General features: G+C 41.4%; 1 protein-coding gene across 6 annotated transcripts in view; it reads right to left on the reverse strand.

The window, feature by feature from the left end:
• The window catches only part of TDP1 (tyrosyl-DNA phosphodiesterase 1), an 84685-nt gene that overhangs the window by 33956 nt on the left and 28209 nt on the right, over positions 1-22520 (reverse strand). The window contains exons 1-8 of one of the 6 annotated variants that reach the window (XM_060261562.1): positions 11250-11587; positions 11058-11167; positions 9177-9808; positions 8305-8348; positions 7537-7592; positions 4346-4442; positions 2312-2346; positions 29-121 (exon numbers count right to left, since the gene is read on the reverse strand). The exons of 1 other annotated variant lie outside the window; for it this stretch is intronic. In XM_060261562.1, the coding sequence (XP_060117545.1) occupies positions 29-121; positions 2312-2346; positions 4346-4442; positions 7537-7592; positions 8305-8348; positions 9177-9804 (953 nt within the window). In that variant the 5' untranslated portion in view covers positions 9805-9808; positions 11058-11167; positions 11250-11587. Of the gene's footprint in view, positions 1-28; positions 122-2311; positions 2347-4345; positions 4443-7536; positions 7593-8304; positions 8349-9176; positions 11662-16280; positions 16700-22520 lie in introns of those variants that run through there. 4 more of the 6 variants (XM_060261563.1, XM_060261561.1, XM_060261560.1 and 1 more) reach the window with 4 other exon arrangements.

Here is a 22520-nt window from a genome sequence, read left to right on the forward strand (position 1 = left end):
GAATCTTAAAAGCTCTGTGTTCACTCACCCTTGTGTTTTCAGGTCCCATTCATTCTCAGTAAGATTGGCGGTATGTATCACGACACGGAGGCCTTCCTCATAATACAACAGCATCATTTTCCTACACACAACAAAGTGTTAAAATGATCAAAGGAAGAAAGGATTAAGAACATTAAAAGTCAGTGGGCTCAGCATGCCAGATTTCTCTTTAACGTATTTCAGATACGTGGAAGACATAATTTTAAAGACGTTCAATAACTCTCACAATTTATCTAATTCTTTCCATTTGGTGGTAACGTTCACCTAATATACAAAGACTGTTGCTGAAACAAAGACAATGCAGACAACGTTGCTTTGAAACACAGACTTGACCAAACATTTCAGCCTGCACATGTTGCTTTAGAACCAACAAAACCACTCTTCAGATACCAGCAAGCACTGTCTCCTGCAGAACAAAGATCTACAAATGGTAGGTAAAGACAAGCTCATGAGATTTTAAAGCTTTTGAATGGATCACTACTGGGCAGAAGGGTTTGGAACAGTGGACATATACAAAACAGATAGCATTTGCTGGCATTTTAGGGTGCAAACTGGTATAAAAAATAGAAGTCTCTAGTGCTTCCTACAGAGCAAACCTGTTTCTCTAATGTTTGGGGAAAAAAATCTACCTTCCACATTATATGTGGCTGAAGCAATTTTTTTTAAAAAAATGATTACTTATACTTTTTAGCCATTCTATTCTTATGGTCATTTTTAAAACAAGGAAGTACGTAATTTATAAAATAAGTCCAACAAAATCTACTAACATAGGTTCAATTCTGCACAGATTTCATATGTCTTTTTAAAGTATTTCATGAACTAAAATGACAGTAGAACATGAAACTGAAAACATGGCATGTTATTCTGATTCCCCCCCCCCCTCCAAAAAAAGAGCTGGTTGCCTTAGAAACTGATACTTGAGAATGAAAATGCACTGGGGAAATAATATGCTCAGTTCACATTGCTGACTCACTCCAAGACCTCAGTTAATACCACTAACACTGCAAACCCACAAAGCTAAAAAATTAAAGCAATCACTTATTCAGAAACTGAATACTTCTTGCTACACATTGTAGCATTCAGAATAATCTAGACCTGGAACATTAGCGAAATATCACTTCTGAGAAGAAAAAAACATGAACTGCTCAATGACAAAGAACTGAATTATTAGTAAATATGAAACCAGACCAATGTTGCTGTATTTGTCATCTTATAAAAATCAGAATTTGTTGCAAACAAGGGGGAGGGGGAATCAATATCCTAACTCCAAGGGGTGTTCAGATGTGTTTCTCAAACAGCTCAACCAGCAGATGAGAAACTAAGGGAATATATACCAGGTAGTTTGGGATATGGAACAGTGATGATCTGCTGTTCAGTTACAAAAAGGTCATTGCAAACAGGCAGCTGCATTTGCCTTCAACAACAAAATAAGACAAAAGTCATATGCATCTTAAATGCTAACAAAAATTACTTTTGATTGGATATAATTTTAAACTAACATCTATTGTTATCCCCCCTTCTGTTGACTAGATTTAATTTTGATTTCAATTTATACTCCGCTCTATCCCGCAAGCAATGAAGTGAGCACTAACTCATGAAAGCTTATGCTGGAGTACATTCTGTTAATCCATAAGGAACTACTGGATTCCTGCTTTATTTTACAAGATTAAAAAACTTGCGCTAGTTGAAGTCTAGGACATGCCTTATCAATGCTAGGGATGCTCAAACACCCAATGGTGTGGCACTATCCTATTCACCAGTTGCAGCCCTCCTGAAGGGTGAGGGCCCTCCAGAGAAGCAGCCCATAAGATGCAGAAAAACAAAAGGAAGAAGAAATTGGATTTATATCCCGCCCTCCACTCCAAATCTCACAGAGCGGCTCACAATCTAATTTATCTTCCTCCACCACAACAGACACCCTGTGAGGTGGGTGGGGCTGAGATGACTCTCCCAGAAGCTGCCCTTTCAGGGACAACCTCTGCGAGAGCTATGGCTGACCCAAGGCCATTCCAGCAGCTGCAAGTGGAGGGTGGGGAATCAAACCCGGTTCTCTCAGACAAGAGTCCCCACACTTAACCACTACACCAAACTGGCTCTGGAAGGAAAAGTTACCCATTAGTCCACTCACTTCTCTACTGCATAAGCAAATGCTTTGGGTGGTGGCCTCTCAAGACCCCAGTCTATTATAGACTGCCAGATGACGTAGACATCAGCGCACATTTTGAAATGTTCATATTATGACAATTTTGACTTAAGCATTATCATTACTTACGTGTGGTGGGTTCCATAGGGAATATCCAACTTAGCCTACGATAAGAACAACATTAATTAAAAGATGTTTTCCAGGATAGCAAATCTCATTGTTACACTATTTTAAAAGAAAACTATTTTTTTTAGCTTACTACTCCCCGGTGGCCCCTACACAACAGTCTTTTCACCTAATAATTATGCACATCCCCAAATTCTAAAAGTTACTCTCTATGTTACCGAGGGCAGGGACATCACCCGACTGGCTGGCTGGGGCACCAGATGGTTAGAGGGCAGCGTAAGGTGGCTACTGCTTGTGGATGGGCTGTGTTACACCTCAGTTGCATGTGAAAAGTGAAGCAAACATCCAAGGGCATTTTTCACTTGGGCAAGCAGAAGAATTCTATCAAATTGATCTACTGCAATGCTGTTCTAAGTGTTCCGTAAATGCTGAAAAAACAATGCTACCAGCTGATGGTTCTTAGTTCTAACTTTGGTGATATTGACAAAACTCTCTCAAAACTTAAGGACAAACAATGAAATACCTAAAGAAGAAAAACGATTTGGCTAAACTGATTCAAAGAAACCAGGAGTGAAAACAAATCAGATTGAGACATTGCAAGAGATAATTCAGAAAGTCAGATGTGATATTTTGACTTGGGATGTTCCCACTAAAAAAACCACTGGGGGATTAATATGCTGTGCTTTTCTATCCACTAAAGTTTTCCAGTCTGCAAATACAAAAGCAGCTACATTCCACAATCCTTTACTTTTCAAACACTGGGCTGGTTCTTGTCTAAAATTTCCATGCGTGGATATGCACAATTCCCCCTCCCTCCCACTGCAGCCCTTAATGCCCCTGAAATGCTGTTCCTGGGAGTAGAGGGACTCCCAGAAGCTGCATGCTGGGGGAACTGTCAGAAACTGCCTCCTATCACACACACACAGCATTTCTACAGGATCCGAGCTAGTGCAAAGAATAAGCAAATAATACTCTTCAAAATCAAGGAAGAGCATACAGATTTAGATGTCACATATTTCTACAGTGTAGAGCACTGAAAACATTCCTCTAAAATGGATGAAAAAGATTTGGTGTCTCTGAACATGCAGCTGCTGCATTATTCCCGTGTTTCCTACTGCTTCCAACAGATGTGCTTAAGCCAGGGGTGGCCAATAGTAGCTCTCCAGATGTTTTTTGCCTACAACTCCCATCAGCCCCAGCCACCCCTGGCTTAAGAGGTAGGAAGGGCATGAAGACAGAGGCAAGAAGTCCTACCTAGTCCTTAAATGCAGAGGCTATCCTGATGCTAGAACAGTGCTTGGTATGTGGTCATCTTCAGAAACACTGGCAATTCACTTTCAAAGCAATCATTCCATGGGACAAAAAGCTGTTGCACAGAAAACAGGTGTGGAAAGGTGCAGCAAGTGAAGGGAGGGAATCCTTCCCTGTTCCACATTATTGCTGCTTGCTCAAAGGAGAATTGTGTAAGCACTGCAATGCATGTAATAAGCCACTGAACACATCAGTTGATGTACGTTCCCATGTATGTATTTATGGAGACAGGGCTTACACTAAAGAATGTAAAAAACATGCATGTTGAGCCTACCATCTGATCTGTGCAGGCTACTTCCAAACATGTTCTAAATTAATACTTAGAAAATAATTTTTAAACATTCTAGATACTTTATTGATTTAATGTTAATGGTGAAAAAAATTAAATGAATGTGAGCCCACTGAATAGTGAGAACACCTGACATTGCCCAATTAGTCTTTCAATAGAAAACTTCTAAAAGCTCCATGTCGCAGCAAATATCAATAGTTGGGTGGAATTTTTTTTAAGAAAAAAAGATTAATTTAAGGAATGACAGTCACAGTGTCAAAAATTTTTTACAGATAAAGTTAAATACTAGTTAATTTTTCAATTTAAAGCCTTCCCTTCCTGCAAAGCAGGCTTAAGGAGCCCAAACAGAACAGAAGATTCTGTATAGGATACTACTGGTGGACGGCAGCACAGAATATCTTACTTTTGTTAATAAAGAAATAACAGAAGTATCTTACCTGGCAGAAGCGAACATTTTTATAGGGCTTTGCTTGTTCATGCAAATTAGCCTTGGACTCTCCTTTCTCCCCATGGACAATTAATAAAGGTTTGTTTCTTTAAGGAAAAGAAAATATCATTAGAGGATTCATGGTATGTAAAGCTCTTTTCAGATGTTCTCACATACTACGCATACATAAAGGCAAGCAGTCCGCAGTCTATTGCAGAAGATTAAAAACACAGGAGAAGCCATGTTGGATCAGGCCAATGGCCCATTCAGTCTAACTCTCTGTGTCACACAGTGGCCAAAAAACCCCAGGAGCTATCAGGAGGTCCGTCAGTGGGGCCAGGACTTTTAGTTTTAGCAATAACCTCTCACATGAGACACTATCAAATGTCATCTTCTAATCAACAAAGGCGGCATAAAGTGCCCCGTGCAGACTGGTGGTATATTTCTCCACTAGAAGATACAGTATTAAGCTGCATAAAGTAACCCATGCAGACTGGTGGTATATGCAGTTTGGTATAGTGGTTAAGTGTGTGGACTCTTATCTGGGAGAACTGGGTTTGATTCTCCACTCCTCCACTTGCAGCTGCTGGAATGGCCTTGGTTCAGACATAGCTCTGGCAGAGGTTGTCCGTGAAGGGGCAGTTGCTGTGAGAGTCCTCTCAGCCCCACCCACCTCACAGGGTGTCAGTTGTGGGGGAGGAAGATAAAAGAGATTGTAAGCAGCTCTGAGACTCTGAAATTCAGAGTGGAGGGTGTGGTATAAATCCAATATCATCATCTTCTTCTTCACTACCTGATGCAGAATTAAGCACTGATCCATGCTTTTGAAACCCGCTTGTTCCTTAGCGAAGATGTTCTTCCGATCAAGCCAGTCCCAAAACTTCCAGCATAAAGTGTCTGGCGTAAAGCTTACCTACCACACTAAGCAGACTAATTGGATAATAATTAAAATAATCTGATTTTATCCCATTTTTATATATCAGAATGATGATAGCCAGATTCCAATCTCTGGGGATCTGTGCAGTTTGGTCAGTGTACATGAAAAGAGTGGTGAGGACTGGTGCCCACCATTCTGTATATGTTCTGATCAGCTCTGGAGGAATCGGATCACTCCCTTGTGCCTTCCTCAACCTTAGCTGGGCTACAAGCCTCTTGGACTCTCACCACATAATTGTTTTTTCAGGGAGAGGCTTCCACACAAGGAGGTACATCTTAGACAGGACACACTACAAAGCAACCTGAGTGAAAGTTTTATAGCTATGCCTATGAGACATAACATTCTATAGAACAGGGTCCCCTCTCCTTTTGAGCCTGTGCACACCTGTGGATTTCTGATATATGAAGATGGGTACAATCATAAAAGACTGCCACAGGGCACTGAAGTTCATTGAGGAGAAAGTTCAACAGGAGTTTGGTGCCTGTAGAAAGCTTTTAAATTGGTAAACCAGTTTTTTCCCCATGACTCCAGGGTCAGACCAACATGACTACCCACCTAAGTCTATTACTCGTTTAAGTAGTTGCCACTCTTTGTTACTGTTTTTCTAGTGGCTGTGTTGTTTTTGACAATTTAATTTTAAAGTATTTTTATGGTTAAGTTTTAGGAATTTTCAGTGGCCTTCAATGTCTCAATTCGAAGCAGAAGGATAAAATATAAACAACCTTAATAAATAATGCTGTTAAGCAGCTGCAATAAAAGCTGAAATGGTTAGGATACTGCCCACTCTCCCTGCTGGTTAGTCAGTTGCTGCAAGCCAACATTCACATTTTCAACTTGGAATGCTGTGATTAGTTGGTTATCATTGAGGAATTGTATTACTGAATGAAGTTTTATAAATTTGTTATGTCAAATTTAGAGAGTTACCAACAATCTTTTCAAGTCCTCTGGTATTCAGTAACTGAGTACTTAACAGAGAAATTCTTCCTAAAAGCTCATATTATTGTTTAATTTTTGAGTCAGATTGTTATGATTTAATAATAATAATAATAAAATTTTATTTATACCCCGCCCTCCCCGCCGAGGCAGGCTCAGGGCGGCTTACAGAATGTGGCAAGAGCCATGTTAAACAATAAAACAGTTATACATTTCTATAACATTTAAAATTTACCATTAAATTAACATAATATAAAAGTCTAAAATCAATAATAATATGCATATAGATACAGGGGTGGCCAAACTGAGACTCGGGAGCCACATGCGGCTCTTTCACACATAATGTATGGCTCTCAAGGCCCCCACTGCCTGGTTTGGGGAAGGCATTGTCTCTTTAAATCACTTCTCCAATCCAAACCAACTGGCAGCTTGGAGAATGTGTTTAAAATTAAAGTTGCTTTCCTTCCATCTCTATCTCCCATCTATTTGCCTTCCTTGCTTGTGGCTCTCAAATTTCTGACGTTTGTGTCTTGTGGCTCTCAAACATCTGATATTTATTCTATGTGGCTCTTACGTTAAGCAAGTTTGGCCTACCCTTGATATAGAACAGGGGTGGCCAACGGTAGCTCTCCAGATGTTTTTTTATCTATTACTCCCATTAGCCCCAGCCATTGGCTATGCTGGCTGGGGCTGATGGGAGTTGTAGGCAAAAAACATCTGGAGAGCTACCGTTGGCCACCCCTGATATAGAATATAAGAAATATGATGCTGTAAATATTCTTTTTGATGGGGACATTGCATTTGATATTTCTAATAGAAATATTTAAAAATTGATTGTTGTAACAAAAAAAGTTTTAAAAATTGACCATTTTATCCAATGTTTTAACTGTCCTGAGCCCTGTATCCCAGAGGAGGGTGGGATACAAAATAAATAAATAGGATGAAAAGGTGGTAATAAACAGACTATAGCACTCTTCCACAAGGACTGCAGCAATGAGAAACATTGTAATTTAAACACTGTACACGGAGAAGATGCCTCAATGATGATAATGATTCTTACCACCACTCTAATAAAATGGTATTAAGCAACAACTGTCAATCAATAACTGAAAAGAGCAGTACTCTTTGAAAACAACAGCACCAGCTAATGAAAGGTAGCCTGTACAGAAAGTATACTGATATCATTTACTGTACAATGGCAAGCTGGAAAATATAAATGAGGAACAAGAAGGAGAAGTGTCTAGATAGTTTTTTTTACATTCAGTAAAAAGGAACAGAAAGAACAGAAGGGTTTTTTGTACTGTAAGAAAGCTCTTCTCACACCAAATTACCTGAATTCTTCTGGGTACTGTTTGATAAGCCACTCTACATCTATAATATAGCTAAACTGGGCCATGTGGAGAGAAACAAACATTGGTTAGAAAGGGAACACTGACTATAAAGTGGTATTTTCTTATTAATTATGATACATATGACCTCTTAAGATTTTTCTTTAATCATAAGTCCTTTTGTTGAAGAAGGGACTGGTGAACTGGAAAGTGCTGTCAAAGGCAAGGGATGAACAGAGGTGGTTTGCCATTGTCTGCCTCTGAGCATCTTCCCTGAACTTCCTTGGGAGTCTCCCCTCTAACCACCCTGCTCAACTGCTGAGATCTGACAAGATCAGGCTGTGTATTTCCTAACTTCCTGCCACACATACATAAAATATGTACACAAAACATTATGCTCAAACAAGGAACAGCTTAAAAATCAACACAGCACCTAAATAACATCCTCATGACTGTGAAATATTAGTTGGAACCTAAGTATTGCGCCCTTTAATGCCTTTACAACCTCCAATCGGATTTCAACAGGAAATTGAAGAAGCATATTTCTGGGAAATTTCGGCCTTTATCAAACAAATTGTCACAAAAGCCCTTTGCTAACAAAATACATATGAATGTGCGTAACGGAGAAAATAAAGGGCTACCCATTTCCAAAAGATAGTATGACAAACTGCCCTCAGAAAACTGTTCCAGCTACTTACTGGAACTAGGGGCAATCTGATTGTGTGATATAGCACTATGTATTGAAAAAGGAATATGAATGTACAACCTTACCTGAGCAGATGATACAAGAGTCCCCAAAACAGGAGACAAAATATCTGTAATAAGTTAGAAACATTATTAGCGACAAGTTATGATTGAAATAGATAGCAAGAAATAATTTAATTTTCAATGGAGTTTGTTCACAAGTTTCACTGTCAGACATGAAGTATACAATAAACAATAGTAAATAAATCAAATGATGTACATTGCATGTTTTCTAATAAAAGAACTACTACTAAATCTTCTGTGATCCCCTACACCACATACTATCATAGTCATTCAATTCTCTGTGCAAATAAATCTGCTGGCATACCTTTCAGTATCATTTTTTATCAACACATTTCGATCTTAATATTTAAAACTGTATATTCTGCCTCTTTTGAGATCAAAACAATTTTCCAATAAGTCATAGCACTTACAGGAAGTGCTGCCACAGTTTCTCCTAAGTTAAATGCTATTGAGAAGTTTACATCACTGGAATGCACTTCATCTGCAAAAGAAGAGATCATGCACTGCCTCCTAAAAGACAGCAAAGAACGGGCCCTACAGATCTCTCTCACTAACATTTTTATCCTCTCCTTCCAGCAAGGGGCTCAGTGTGGCACAGATAGTTTCTCCTTTTCCATTTTATCCTCTCAAAAATACAGTGTGGCAAATTAGCCTGAGAAAGTGTGACTAGCTCAAGGTTACCTAGTGAGCTCCATAGAATTGTGGGAGATGTAAACCTCACTTTCCCAGCTCTTAGTCCAATGCTCTAACAAGGGCACTAGCTTCACGGGAAGCCCATTCCAAACAACTGGAGCTATAACAAACAAACTGCTTGAACTAAATATGTAATGCAGAGAGCAGAGGCCAAAAAGCTCGTCATTTCGGTTCATGCTTACCTTTTATGCAAAGGGCTCCAGAGTTATATTCAGAGTGAATTCGTTTTACTTTAGTGAGGAAAAATCCGAAAGGATCCCCTCCATCCAGCAGATTGCGAATATCCTGCACATTGCTCGACAGCTCCACAGATTTATGGTTCAGGGAAAGTTTATTATTTGCCATCTCAGACTCCGTAAATCTTTCTGCAGCCCTCTTTTCCAACTTGGGGCAATCCATTTTCCAATGGCCCCTTACACGACAATAGGCACACATATTCCTAGGCAAGGGTGTCTGTCGCTGTCCCCTTTTCTGAACTTGCTCCACTGCTGTGATTGAGGCCAGTAGCTTCTCTTCTTCCTCTTTCTCTCTATTCACATACACCTTAAATGCAATTTCCAGCAACTCAACCAGGGACTTTTCTGATGCCCCATCTGTCTTTTGCAACTCTTGGTGGATATCTGCATATGATTGCTTAATAAACATAGCCTTCATCATTTGGGCAGTCGCATCTGCCTCAGGGTCCATGTCACTGTAGATCTTAAAGGCATGCATCAGTCTCCCCAAGAATGTTGCTGGACCTTCATCTTTTTCTTGGTGGATCCCATACAATTTGGTCAGATTTGTCTGCTTAGGCACTGCTTGTCTCATTTCCCTAAAAAAAGGAGTCCCATAATTCTCATGCTCCCAAATACCTGCTTCAAAAGTGTGGTCCCAACAAGCGTCTGTAAGGGGAACCACCTCATTGACAGGTTGCCCACTATTGTCTTGTTGGTCCTTTGGGGCAAGAGCACAGGCCTTTTCAAAAATCATTTGCTTCTCCACACTGGTATCTGGAACATGCACCAGCGAAACATCTCTACTATTTTTCACTTCTCCAAGTTGCATCATGGGGACTGGTGTTTGCCTGGTTGGCATCTGAGGAGTCGCTGCCCTCTCTATTACTTCAACCTGCTGTCTACAGTCCTTATTAAGTGACTGAAGTTCACGGGCCATAGTTTGATCAAGCTGGGAACATGATTCATTGGACTCCATCTCAGAAAATAGTGAATTGGGGGTGCTTCTCAAATTTGGCCTATTGCTGAACCCTGAGGCTTGGCCCAAATAGGGAGGAGATGAAACAGGGACCAAAACAGGGAGGGGGAATGATGCAGCTGCACCTATCGGTGCCTGGAGCAGCAGAGATGAAGTAGCCGGCATTGGTGAGGCAGCCACGTCCAGTGGCTGAGACACCACCCCTCCCCTATAACCATCTAGTGTAGGGTACAGTCTTCTCTGAACCCCACCCACCGGATTAGCATCTTCTGTGGAGGTAGCCACACCCGATGCCTGAGACACCATCCCTCCTACATAACCATCTAGTCTAGGGTACAGTCTTTGCACCCCACTCACCGGATCAGCATCAGCTGTGGGCCCCTTAACCTTTGGCTTGGGAGGGGGTTTAGTATTTGGCATACATTTGGCATTCTTTTGTAATATCCTCTTATTAAAAAATCCACAACCTTTCAGCAAATCAGGGTGAGTGATAGCATAAATCCACCAATCAACATAATCCCTCTCATTAGTCTTCCCTTCCCTTTCACAAAAGTTAGACAAATCGCATGCAATGCTCAATTTGTATGTTCCCTTATCAGGCCAAGGATCCCTATCAAGGGGATAGGACGGCCATATCTCAGTACAATAATGGATTAAAAGCCATTCAGGATAATCCTCCTGATAATAATTGATGACTTCCCAGTTCTTAACCAGACACCGGAGAGGGCCCAAGCACTCTCCAGACTTACTCTGCTTAGCTCCCATTATGGGCGAAAAGACCCGTAGTCTTCCCCCGTCTGGAAAGCTGTGTCCAATGAACTCCCAGGCTTTACCAACAAGCCCCAAATTAAAATGACTCAGTTACCAACCAAACCCAAATCTGTGCGCGAAGAACCCGCAACTAACTGCAAGTCACACGAAGGCGCCTTGTTTTTCAGGTTTCGATCTCAGGGCTCCTCCAGAAGCATTCAAAAGAACGCTGGAAAAGAACAACAAAAGTCAGCGGAACCGTCCACATGCAAAAGCTGAAAGGAAGAAGGTATTTACTGCTTCAGACTCACTGTAAACGGAATGTTTTTTCCTCCTCAGTCGAGGCAACCGAAATTGCAAGCGCTTTTCCGTCCAAAAAGCAGCCAAAACAAGCAAAGAAGAAGAAAAAAACCAAACCCCGGAAGTCTCAAGCTCGCCTTCGTTTAACAAAAGCAACCAAAATAATAATAATAAAAAAGCAGTCCGCCACAAAAACTGGCTCCGAGACAAACCTGGGGAAGAAAAACTCCCAACAAAACTTTTTCACACCCTCCCCTCTTCAGCGAAGCACGAAAGTGAAAAAATGCGAAGGGGTCGTCCCTAAAGTCCAACTTCCAGTTCCGGGGAAAACCTGATCGACGCTTCATGCTGCCCACGGGGAAGCGGCGCTAAAAACTCCCCCCACCCCCCGCTGTATCCCACGGGGCTTCTCCACCAATGAATGGTGGTGTTGTGGATGGGAGGTAGACTATGGCTCGCTTGGTTGCTATTGGGAAGTTTCGCGATGGTTTCCTTGAGTGCGCGGCGGCTGAGCAAGGCAGGGGAGACATTAGTTTCTGCCTTGGGGAAGAGCGTCGCTGAAAGCGATGGTCGAAGGTGGGTGGGAGGGCCGGTTGCGGAGTCTTCGGCCTGGAGACAAGTGGATGTGATCCTCTGGGTGTCAACCAGGACTTTTTTGGAGCAGGAATGTACAGGAACGCAGTTCCTGCTGGCTTTATGTCAGGTGGTGTGGCCTAATAGGCAAATGAGTTCCTGCTGAGCATTTTTCACAAAAGCCTGTGTGACACAATGGCGATGCTGAGGGTGTGGCCTAATATGCAAATGAGTTCCTGCTGGGCTTTTTCTGAAAAAAAAGCCCTGATGTCAACCAAGCTGCATTCTGATTGCCTTGCAAGGGGAGGGAATTCTACTACTTTTGGAGGGACGGCTGTGTTAGTGGCACTAAAAAATGGAGAGAACCCTTGCAGCACCATAAAGGCATCTCACAATTGTATTCCAGCATAAATTTTCGTGAAGTATAGTCCCCTTCTCCTGAAGTTGTGAATGGATCTTCACCCCACTGAATAGATCTGAGTATTAGACTTGCTAGGATTGCTTGGTGAATTGGATAGTGGGTGGAGGAAATAACAAGAGCAGCATCAAGGGGCCCTGAAGTGCAGGAAATATAGGCTGAAATGTAGTTATGTAATTTCATACATCAGGGATGGCCAACGGTAGCTCTCCAGATGTTTTTTGCCTACAACTCCCATCAGCCCCAGTCATTGGCCGTGCTGGCTGGGGCTGATGGGAGTTGTAGGCAAAAAAAATATCTGGAGAGCTACTGTTGGCCACCCCTGTCATATGTTATCAACAAAAACTCACAGCCCATTAACTAGTTTTGCTAATGTACTTAACAGGTGCAATGGGTGAGGGTAGACCAAAGGTTTGAAATGTCTTACCCCATTATAGGTGGGACTCCCCACTTCAGAATAAAAGCTATATTCACCCAGCTGGCTGTGGGTTTCTGATTTTATTTGCATCGCTGAAGAAGGCTGAGGTGAGCAGGAAGACTAGCAGGTATTCTTGGTTTACCTATTTTGTGTTGCCATAAGTGAGCAAGCTTTATTCATGGAGAAACACAGTAACCTATTCAACATAACACATTGTGACTGGAATACCCAGGAATTCTTCATTGCAGAAACACTATGTTATCTTTAAATTGCAACCAGTGGATAACATTCACTTTGATGCCACTGACTTTTATTCTGATCTTCTTCAAAAAGACTGATCTTTACAGTGGGTAAGATATAATGGGGATGGGAGCGTGGTCAGTTCTAATCTTTCAGACAAGGAGACCAAGGAAGTCCAGGGTTGCTATACAGAGGCAGGCAACAGCAAACCCCCTCTGCTCATCACTTGCCTTTGAGAACCCTGCTGGGTCACTACAAGTCAGCAGCAACTTGACAGCACTTTTCTCCACCACCATTTTCTCACTAGCTAGGGACAACTCTGTCCCTATGACCCTTCCAAACATATTGTGAAATCACACACATCTGATTTTCCATTGTTCTTCCTCCACAATTGGTCCTGAAAACTGCTTTTGTGCCACTGGACGTAGAACTTGTAATAATATATGAAAATTGGAAATGTACTGACCAGGACTGACCTTAGCTTTCAAAATCTGGTGATATTGGGCTAACATGGTGATGCTGGAACAGAACCTCTGAAAAGATCTGGAGAATCCTGAGCTGAGATACCTCCACATAAGTTTCCCATCTCAGATGCAACCAAGTTCTACCAGGACACGGGTATAGATATGAGATCTCACCTGTTTTCATTTCAAAAGCAAAGTAGTAGACCTGGTTTATGCATGCAGCAGAATGAGGTGGAAGGCTGAGTAAGATTTTTTTTTAAAGTTCTCCCCTTGTTTTACAGAAACAGCAGCAGCAACTTCAGCAAGTGAAAAATTAGCACATTAGGGGGGAAAGTCTATCCTCCTGGATGTATTTGCAAGCAGCTCTTCATGGGAGTATTCAAAATGTAGAAGTGGGGTGGTGTAGTGGTTAGAGTGTCAGATTGGGACCTGAGAGAACCAGTTGGGAATCCCCGCTCTGCCATGGAAGCTTGCTGAGTGACCTTTTTACAATCTTAGATTCTCAGCAAAACCTACCTCACAGCGTTGTGTGTGTAGCTGTGTGCTTTAAAAAAATCTACTGTAAAAGTGAATACTACTAATATGCATTAATACACACATATTTAGTACTCTGCTTCTACTTAACTGGTGTAAGCTTGGCTGTGTACCATTTCAACCTTTTAACCCATATTGCATTCTTATAACTAAAATACAGGCTGTTGAGCACAAGAATGTTGCTTTGCATTGAACTAAAATGAATGTGTACTGCGAAATGTGTGGATTGTGGCTTTTTGTATCAGGGCCACTATGTAACAGAAATGGATAAATGGAAGAGAATAATAATGTATCAGGGCCGCTACCTGATAGAAATGGATAAATGGAAGAGAGAATAATGTATGGTGCTTTGGGTCCCCACAAGGGAGGTGGGGTATAAAAGTTAGGAAATCATGCACTGCACCCATTGTTTGAAGTAGGACATGTAATTCTAGCATTCCCTTAAGAATCACAAGTACACAAGACTGTGGAAAAATCTGAAACAAATGTTTTTCATTCCCTTTTCATAAAAGGTTTTATGTTTTTCAACACAAGAGCAGAACTAGGATTAGCAATATTTGTGCTAACTCAACAATCGATTTAGTTTTATTTTATTTTCATTCTCATTTGCCAGTAAACGAAGTGGTTCGAAGGAAGATATCTGATCCTAAAGTGGTGAGAGAAAGAATGAAATAGAGGCTGTAGAATACGTTTTTATACTCTGCTTTTCTCTACCTTAAGAAGTCTTAAAATGATTTACAATTGCTTTCCCTTCCGCCCCTTGAAACAGGCACCTTAGGAGGTAGGTGGATGAGAGAATTCTGAGAAAAATAAGAGTGGCCCAAAGTTACCCAGCAGACTTCATGTGGAGGAGTGAGAAATCAAATCCAGTTCTCCAGATTAGAATCCACCACTCTTAACTCTGGACTCAGGCAGCATCAGCAGCCTGTTCTCACAAATGTGGGGCTAAAAGGGAGGGAAAAAAATAAATGGCAGTGCAGCCCACAAGGATCTTTATAATAAAGGTGAAATAACAGATCACCTACATCCCCTACCCATAGATAACAAGGTAACAGGAAAAAAGTGTGCATTCATAAAATTGGATGCTTGGGCAAGCAAAGTTTAGGCAGTCCTCTGTTAAAGAAATGGTACAGTATGGGTAGAATCTAATAAGTTAAGCCAGCATGGTCTTTTTTGGTGCTAGAAACAGAACATATACTTGTAAACAAAGAGGGTTATTTTTAAATAAGAAAACTAATTCTTAGAATGGGCTGGACCTAAGAAGATTGGATTATATCTTGCCCTTCACTCATAGTCTTAGAGTGGCTTACAATATTCCCTACCCTTCCCCTCTACAGACACCTTATAAACATAGGTAAGGTTGAGAGAGCTCTTTTAAGAATTGCTCTTGACCAGTTCTCCTCCACATGTTTCAAGGCATAGTCCAAAGCATACCTCTTCAGAAGTGTGCCCCACTGGAATTGGTATGGGTTACTCCTGAATAATTATGGTTGAAATTAGGTGGCAAAAAGGATTTGTACTTTATATTCAGCAGAATATGTTTAACTCATCCAGCATTAAAATGAAAAGTTCAGGGTCCATCTCAGTATCTGTTATCTGTAAACTAATTCCTGATAGCATTTGTTTCTGTGTTGACTAGTCTTGTCTTCAGCAGAGATGGAGAATGAATAAAATTAATCCAGTGATTAGTTATCATACAGGAAAAACCAAAGATGCTAACAAGAGGCAAAGTGATTATTACAGTATACATCTGTTAGCCCAAGAGCCTAATAAAATGAATTCTTACTCAGTCCCAGCAGTTCAATAGGAGGTAGGGTTTTTTTTAAAATTAGAAGTTGCACTTATTTAGAAGTATTAAAGCATTTTTAATGTTTGTTAAGCAAATGTAATTTATGTTGCCAGGACATAATAAACACTTCATGCAGTCAAGTTTGTAGACCCTACAACTGGATCGTTTTCCATAGGTGTATTTACATGTCTCCATGTGCCAGATCAACTTTGGGACAACACGTACAGCTATTCTACAGTAAACTAGACACTGTGCATCAGCATAACTAATCAACAGCTGGCCTTTAATAAACATATTCTCTAGGCTATTATGCTACTAAAGCATTATCTTGCACCTCTTCCCTATTTTTTAAAATGCAAGTTAAATCCAAGACTTCCCCTTTTTACATGCAAATTGAATATGTACAACCAGCCATTTTATTAACACTGCGTGCTTCCGACAGAATTTTAAAGTGAAATGATAGTATGGAAAGCAATGGCTCTGCTAAAAAGCATTATGTAGCAAGTACCACCATTTATGGGCGAACTGTTTGTTTTTAAAAGGTGAGGGGCAACAACAGTGCAATTCAACCTCCAAGTTTATATTTTAATGACAAATGTAACTATACACTTTTATTCACTTTATTGCAAATTGTCCATACACTTTTATTCACTTTATCACAAATTGTATACAAAATCCCCTTTTGGGGGCCAATATTTCCAGGAAACACACTGTATTCATTTATTAAGAAAGCTTCCTGACATATTCACCAGGGTCTTTTCAAGTTTATGAAAGTTTTAAGACTGCTGTATTTTCAAGAACAAGTTGTGTAGCTGATACTGTTTTCCCAAAAAAAGGTTTTCAATCAAATTATTTCTTTATAGAAACTGCTTTAGCCGGTGTACAAATCTGTATTATTAAAACCACCCTCTCTCAAGGGTTAGTAATAGTTTCAGAGGAAACTGGAGCTTTTCATTTAGGAACCCACATATTTCCATGTGTATCTGGAGCTCTAGTATAAGGAATATTCCAAATCCATGGGCGATCTGCAACAGAAAGAAAAAAGCTCAGGGCTGAATGTACCACTAATAGGAAAGGAGCTAATAGACATGCAATTAGACTTCTGAACTACAGGGGTTTGCTACCTAGAAATAGCAAGCAGATTATTTAGTATTTATGGCCACCAAACAAGCACAAACTCTTTGGGGTTTTTTTTTGTATGTATCATCGTTGTACCACACAGCTTGATGCTGGGTCACACAGCCAAGGTTGAAATCACAACAAGCAAGCATCATTTCTCGTCAAACTTAAGTGATATACACACAGAAGTTCACATGACTTGGCCACAATTTGTTGGGATACCCAGAAACTCAGCTTTAACTCTGGAAAATCTCTACTGCCTACAAGAGTAAAAAAGATTCCTGGACAAACATCTACAGTGTGCTACCTAAGAATCACTTACCAAATTCACACATTGCAGGAGCAGCACATGATCCCTAGGAGACCCTTTTATGAGCTCTATAGTTTTGTTTTTTGCTGTGAAATCACTGCCAACTTATAATGGCCCCACAGGGTTTTCAAGGCAAGAGACATTCAGCGACAGTGTGCCGCTGCCTGTCTCTGTGTGGCAACCCTGTTATTCCTTGGTGGTCTCTGAGCTTCTCTTAGCTTCTGAGATCTGATGAGATTGGGCTAGCATGAGGCTATCTAGGTCAGAGCAGACCTATGTACCTTTCTCCAATCCCTACAGCTGGAAAGAGAACTCTCCACAGTCTATACGGTCAAAGGTGCCAAGGCCTCTGAAAGACAAAAATGGGCAAAGAGCATTTGTACACCTCACATGTTGGAGGTCCAGAGATTGGGATGGGTTTACTAAGCCAGGCACAGAAGGCAAGCCATTATTTTGGAAAGAAGGCTTAGCATGAAATGGCACACGGAAAGCATGACATACTAGACCTTTCTCTCACTGGGCAGTGGAATTTTCTACTCTTGAAGACAGTTTTGTGCACAATGTTCCATACACAAATTATTTCATGAGGCAGCGAAAACAGAAGTTGAGCAGGGGCAGATCCAACAGAGACAGATAAAATGGTACTGAAGATGGGAAGGTTAGGGTAGAGCTGTGAAGAGAAAAATGCATCAAAAGCTATGGGGTTTTTGGGGGGGGGGGGCGGGGAAGGATGCATGGGAAGAGTGAGAAGAATGTTATTACAGCCACTAGAAATAGAAAACAAGGGACACTTCTAACCTTGACATGTAATTGCATCCACTCATGCTGATATGTCAAGCTAAGGGACTCTTCTGCTTCCCCCTCTCAGAGAGTGTCTATCCAGGTCCTCCCTTTATGCACCAGTTGTTCTCTTCCCCACAGTAGCAGCTCATCTGCAATCTGCCATTGGTGGAGGACAATGGTTTCATTTTGCATAAGCCTTTGGAAGCAAGGAAGCTTTGTATGTTTTAAAAGTCTGTTGGTTTTATTACATCTTAATACTTGTAGGCAGTCTATTTATAGTTTAGGAGGAGAGTATGAATTTTTACAAAATGTAGCGGGTGCAGCATCAAAAGGAAAGAAACTGCAGACACGAATGCAAAGGGGAGGGGAATCAGTCCATGCCTCTGCTGATGTTGACACTGGGGAAGAGGGGATGTGAAGAGTTTTCCTCCCATATCTCAGCATGCCCAGGAGGGTGATGCTTAACTCAAAACATGGTCCTGTTAAAGAAAGAGCCAGTGTGGTGTAGTGATAAGTGTGCTGAATTAAGCCCTGTGGGAGACTGGGTTTCACAGAATCATAGGGGTGGAAGGGACCTCCAGGGTCATCTAGTCCAACCCTCTGCACAATGCAGGACATTCACAAATACCTCCCCCTAAATTCATCTAGCCTCTGTTTAAAAACCTCCAAGAAAGGGTAGCCCACCACCTCCCGAGAAAGCCTGTTCCATTGAGGATTGCCTTAGTATAAACCACAGCTTTGACACAGAAAAACAGACACAGGAAGTGCTGACCCTGCAGCACTTCCTGTATCTGTAACCTTGCACAAAGCTACTTCAGCCTTGGCTAGGAACTGGCTCACTGTAACTTTGCTTCTGGGAGCAAATAAAGCAAGAAAACATTTCCCTATGATATGAACATGACCCCTCTTTACAATTCTATAGCAGAATCAGCGTAGGCAGAAAGGTAGAGGTGAACAATGCATATCAGTCTTTTTCTCCATTCATAAAGCAAAGGGCTGTGGTCAAAGAGTGGCTAGTATTTATTGCTAAGCCTTTTCTTACACAAATATGATCTAATTGTGAGTCTCAGTAAAGATAAACGAAAAGTCGGAGGGGGAGATGAACGGGACAGCAGTGGGAACAGGACATCAGGACCACTATATTCAAAGTATGTTACATTCCAATTCCTGAGCCATGAAAAGAGCTATGTAGTTATTAGCTTGCTCATCCTACAGTAAAATAATGATGACATTCTACCATTTTTTTAAACTGTATTCACTCTTTGATACTGGGTTTACATTACAGTACTTCCAAAGCCTTCCAGCCACTTTCTGTTGTAATAAACCCACTCCTTAAAACCACCCTGAACTGAGTATCTCACTCTAACCCGATCTTGTCAGATCCAGGAACCTAAGCAGGGTCTGGAATGGTTAATATTTGGATGGGGGACCTCCAGAAAACATGAGGGTTGCTACACAGAGGCAGGTAATGGCAAAGCACCTCTGTTTGTCTCTTGCCTTGAAAAAACTATGGTTTTGCCATAAGTCGGCTGCAACTCGATGGCAAAAAACCCACAAACTTTAAAACAGTACATCACACAAGAATCTAAGGGGAGGGAGGAGCTCTGGTCAGCAAGAGGGTTCTGGCTTCTAACACTGAACAGTCCAACAGTACAAATGCCTTTTCTTGCTAATCCTTTTTCTACATGACCAAAATCTGCTTTGGATCAGGTTTGCCTCAGAAAGGTATATTTGCAAAACAGAAGCAGCCACATGCTAGTTAGATATAAGGATGAAATTCTTCCTGATATTTTTAGTAGTGAATGAATAAATAAAATCTCCACCCCTCAATCTCCATGACCTTCTTACCCAATCGCCACTTCACCCACGTAAAGTGCCATTTGTGGTATGTTCAACAGGTCTGATGTAGTGAGCCATTCTTCAGCTTCTTTGATTGGGGAAATGTCTGCAGTCTACATTTCTATAAATACTTGCACTAGTGCCTTGATGGATTTATTTCATAAGCATATTTCTATACAGCACTCTGAAGTTTAAGGCAGCTTCCAGTAAACAAAATGCAATAAATCAGATGAGGAATTTAAAATCTGTTGCCTTGCCCATCTGTTCAACAGCCCTGTGTAGGAGGCCAGGCTGTTCCACCCCAAGGCCATCCATTGGCTTTGTACAGATCAGCAGGGATTTAAAGAGCCTGGGCTTCTCTTATCCAAGCTCCACACTGCAGAACTGCACTGCCTATCCATCCTAGTTAAAGGACTCAGAAATCCCATGCTTGTGTAAAGTGAGGGAGTAAGGGGCATGGAAAAGCTTTATCTACTGGGCCACCAGGGAACTGGACTTGGCAGCACATTGATAGCTTTAGATTGCAAGCCTGCTAGCAGAGCCCATTTTATTTTTTAATTTCTTAAAATGTCTGCAAAGCATATAGCAGTCTTCTGTGATTTATCAACAACTTCTGATGTGAATTTTAGTGCAGATTTTCAGTGCAGCCTTTGCTCCCATTTGGTACAAAATGGAAACTTGCTGGAAGATCCATTCAACAGAGCGGCAAAAATAGAAAATCTTTGGGCTTACTACCTAAAATTTGTCATGCATATGCACTGTGACTCAATGCCTGTAGTGGTGGTGGGGGGGCACTGTGGCTCAGTGGAAGAGCATCTGATCAGCATGCAGAAAGTCCCAAGTTCCAAACAAAACATACACAACTTGGTCACCAGATCAATCCCCTCTCCCAGTACCAATATTACTCCATGTGAGGCACACTGATGGAGCTACATGGATATGTCATGCTTCTCAATGTAAGCAACATCCTGTGGATACTTTCCTGATGCCTTTCCCCAAAGGTTTTCAAAAGCAAAGCTGCTACTAGAAATACTGCGCCCTCAAATGTCCAGGAAGGCATTTTTTTAGAACTGTAGTAGAATGGAACAGTCCAAAGGGGCAGCTTTATAAAAGAACAGAACTGTAGTCCATGACACTGAAGACCGTTTTGGTATCATGGTTTTATTGTGTTACACCAGTCTAATTCTATAGCAGCCCTGGAATAAAATATCAAGAATGTGAAATAATGTCAGGAGAAAAGGGAAGTTGTCCTCTCACCCGCATGCAAGGAACAGTAGTTAGCTAGAAGAGGAACTAAGCTTGCTGAAGCTTGATAGAACAGAACATTGAGTAAACGTACCTTGGGAATATCCTAAAAGCAGGAATTAAACGAGCAAAACATTTTTATGATAGAGGATATGGCACTAAGATGTTAGTAATATTTATGCCATATACGGAGTAGACTATGCAGCTCCTCCTTGTTCCTTTTGCCTTATCAATTCATACTTAAGTATATTAATCTACCTCACAAGGACCCAATGAAACATTTGACTGTTATCATGCACAGTAGAAATGGGAGGGGGAGCCACAAAAATGCATCTAATAGGAGCAGGAACATTTACTTAGCAGAGCACATGGATAAACAGGACAACTGCTGCAAAGGAGACTTACAGCACCATACTGCTCTTCTTGTACGCTCACCAGGAAAGACAGCTTTCCCACTAAACCTCTTTATAGTGATGTAGCACAAAGCCATGCCAGTGAAAATAAAAATCACACCAGTGTTGGGCCACCAGGGCAAGGCTACTCCCCAAATCTCTAACTCCACCTGCACTCTACCAGAACAAGGGGAGAAGCTGGACAAGGTTGCAGAGTGAAGGGAGTCTGAACCATAGTGCAGTTGAGGCGTTCCGTTTTGCAAAAGGAATGGCATAAGTGAAAATACTCCAAATGGTGTCAACAGAGATCACCAGATGACTGTGTTCCTCTTCCAGCACAATGACCTCAGCAAGGAAACAACTCGCATAGCAAGGAGCTCCATCACTCCATCTTCTTGTCTGAAAAGTCATGAAGCCCTATGGGGAACTTTGTGCAAAATGCCCTTTTACCAAGTCCAGATTAAAACATACACTCCTTCTCCAGGAGGCAAGCAAACTGGTCGCTTGGGGAGAGTGTTTAAAGGGATCAATCCCTTTGGGCACTTAGAGGGTGTCTTAAGGGACCGTGATCCTTTTGGACAACTTCTCCAAGTGTGTGCTCACTGCCTGGGGAGGATGTTTAAAGGGACCAATTCCTTTGGGCACCTTCTCCAAGGTGAGGGTAGTGAACTCACTACTTGGAGAGGGTTGCCTGACAGAACCACAATCCCTTTGGCTACCTTTTCCAGGTGGCAAACACATTTGTTCCATGCAGCACAGGAGATTCCTGGCTGGGCTCACGTTCTCCTGCAGTCCGGTTTAAACGAGGTTGCAGGAGAAAGTGAACCCTAGGAGCTGCTGCATCATGCAGAGCCCTTTAACTTCAGCTATTTGGCAGTGCCGAAAACCCCCAAATATTTTAAGGATTTTTTGGGCTTGGCCATTTCAGGTATCTGGGAAAATATGGAGCTCTATGTTCAGTTGAAAAAATATCTGGAAAATACCAATAAGGTATTTTTCTATATTTTTTTGGGTCGGTATTACCAAATGCACACCCCTACTGTACTAGAAGGCATAGGAGCTAGAATACTAGCTGCTAGATTATAGATGTGAGCAATTAACTAAGGATTTCAGCCTAAAACATGCAAATTGAAAAGCCAACTGTTGTAATCACATCAA

Source organism: Heteronotia binoei, chromosome 21 (genome assembly GCF_032191835.1).
Source record: "Heteronotia binoei isolate CCM8104 ecotype False Entrance Well chromosome 21, APGP_CSIRO_Hbin_v1, whole genome shotgun sequence".
Taxonomy (NCBI): Eukaryota; Metazoa; Chordata; class Lepidosauria; order Squamata; family Gekkonidae; genus Heteronotia; species Heteronotia binoei.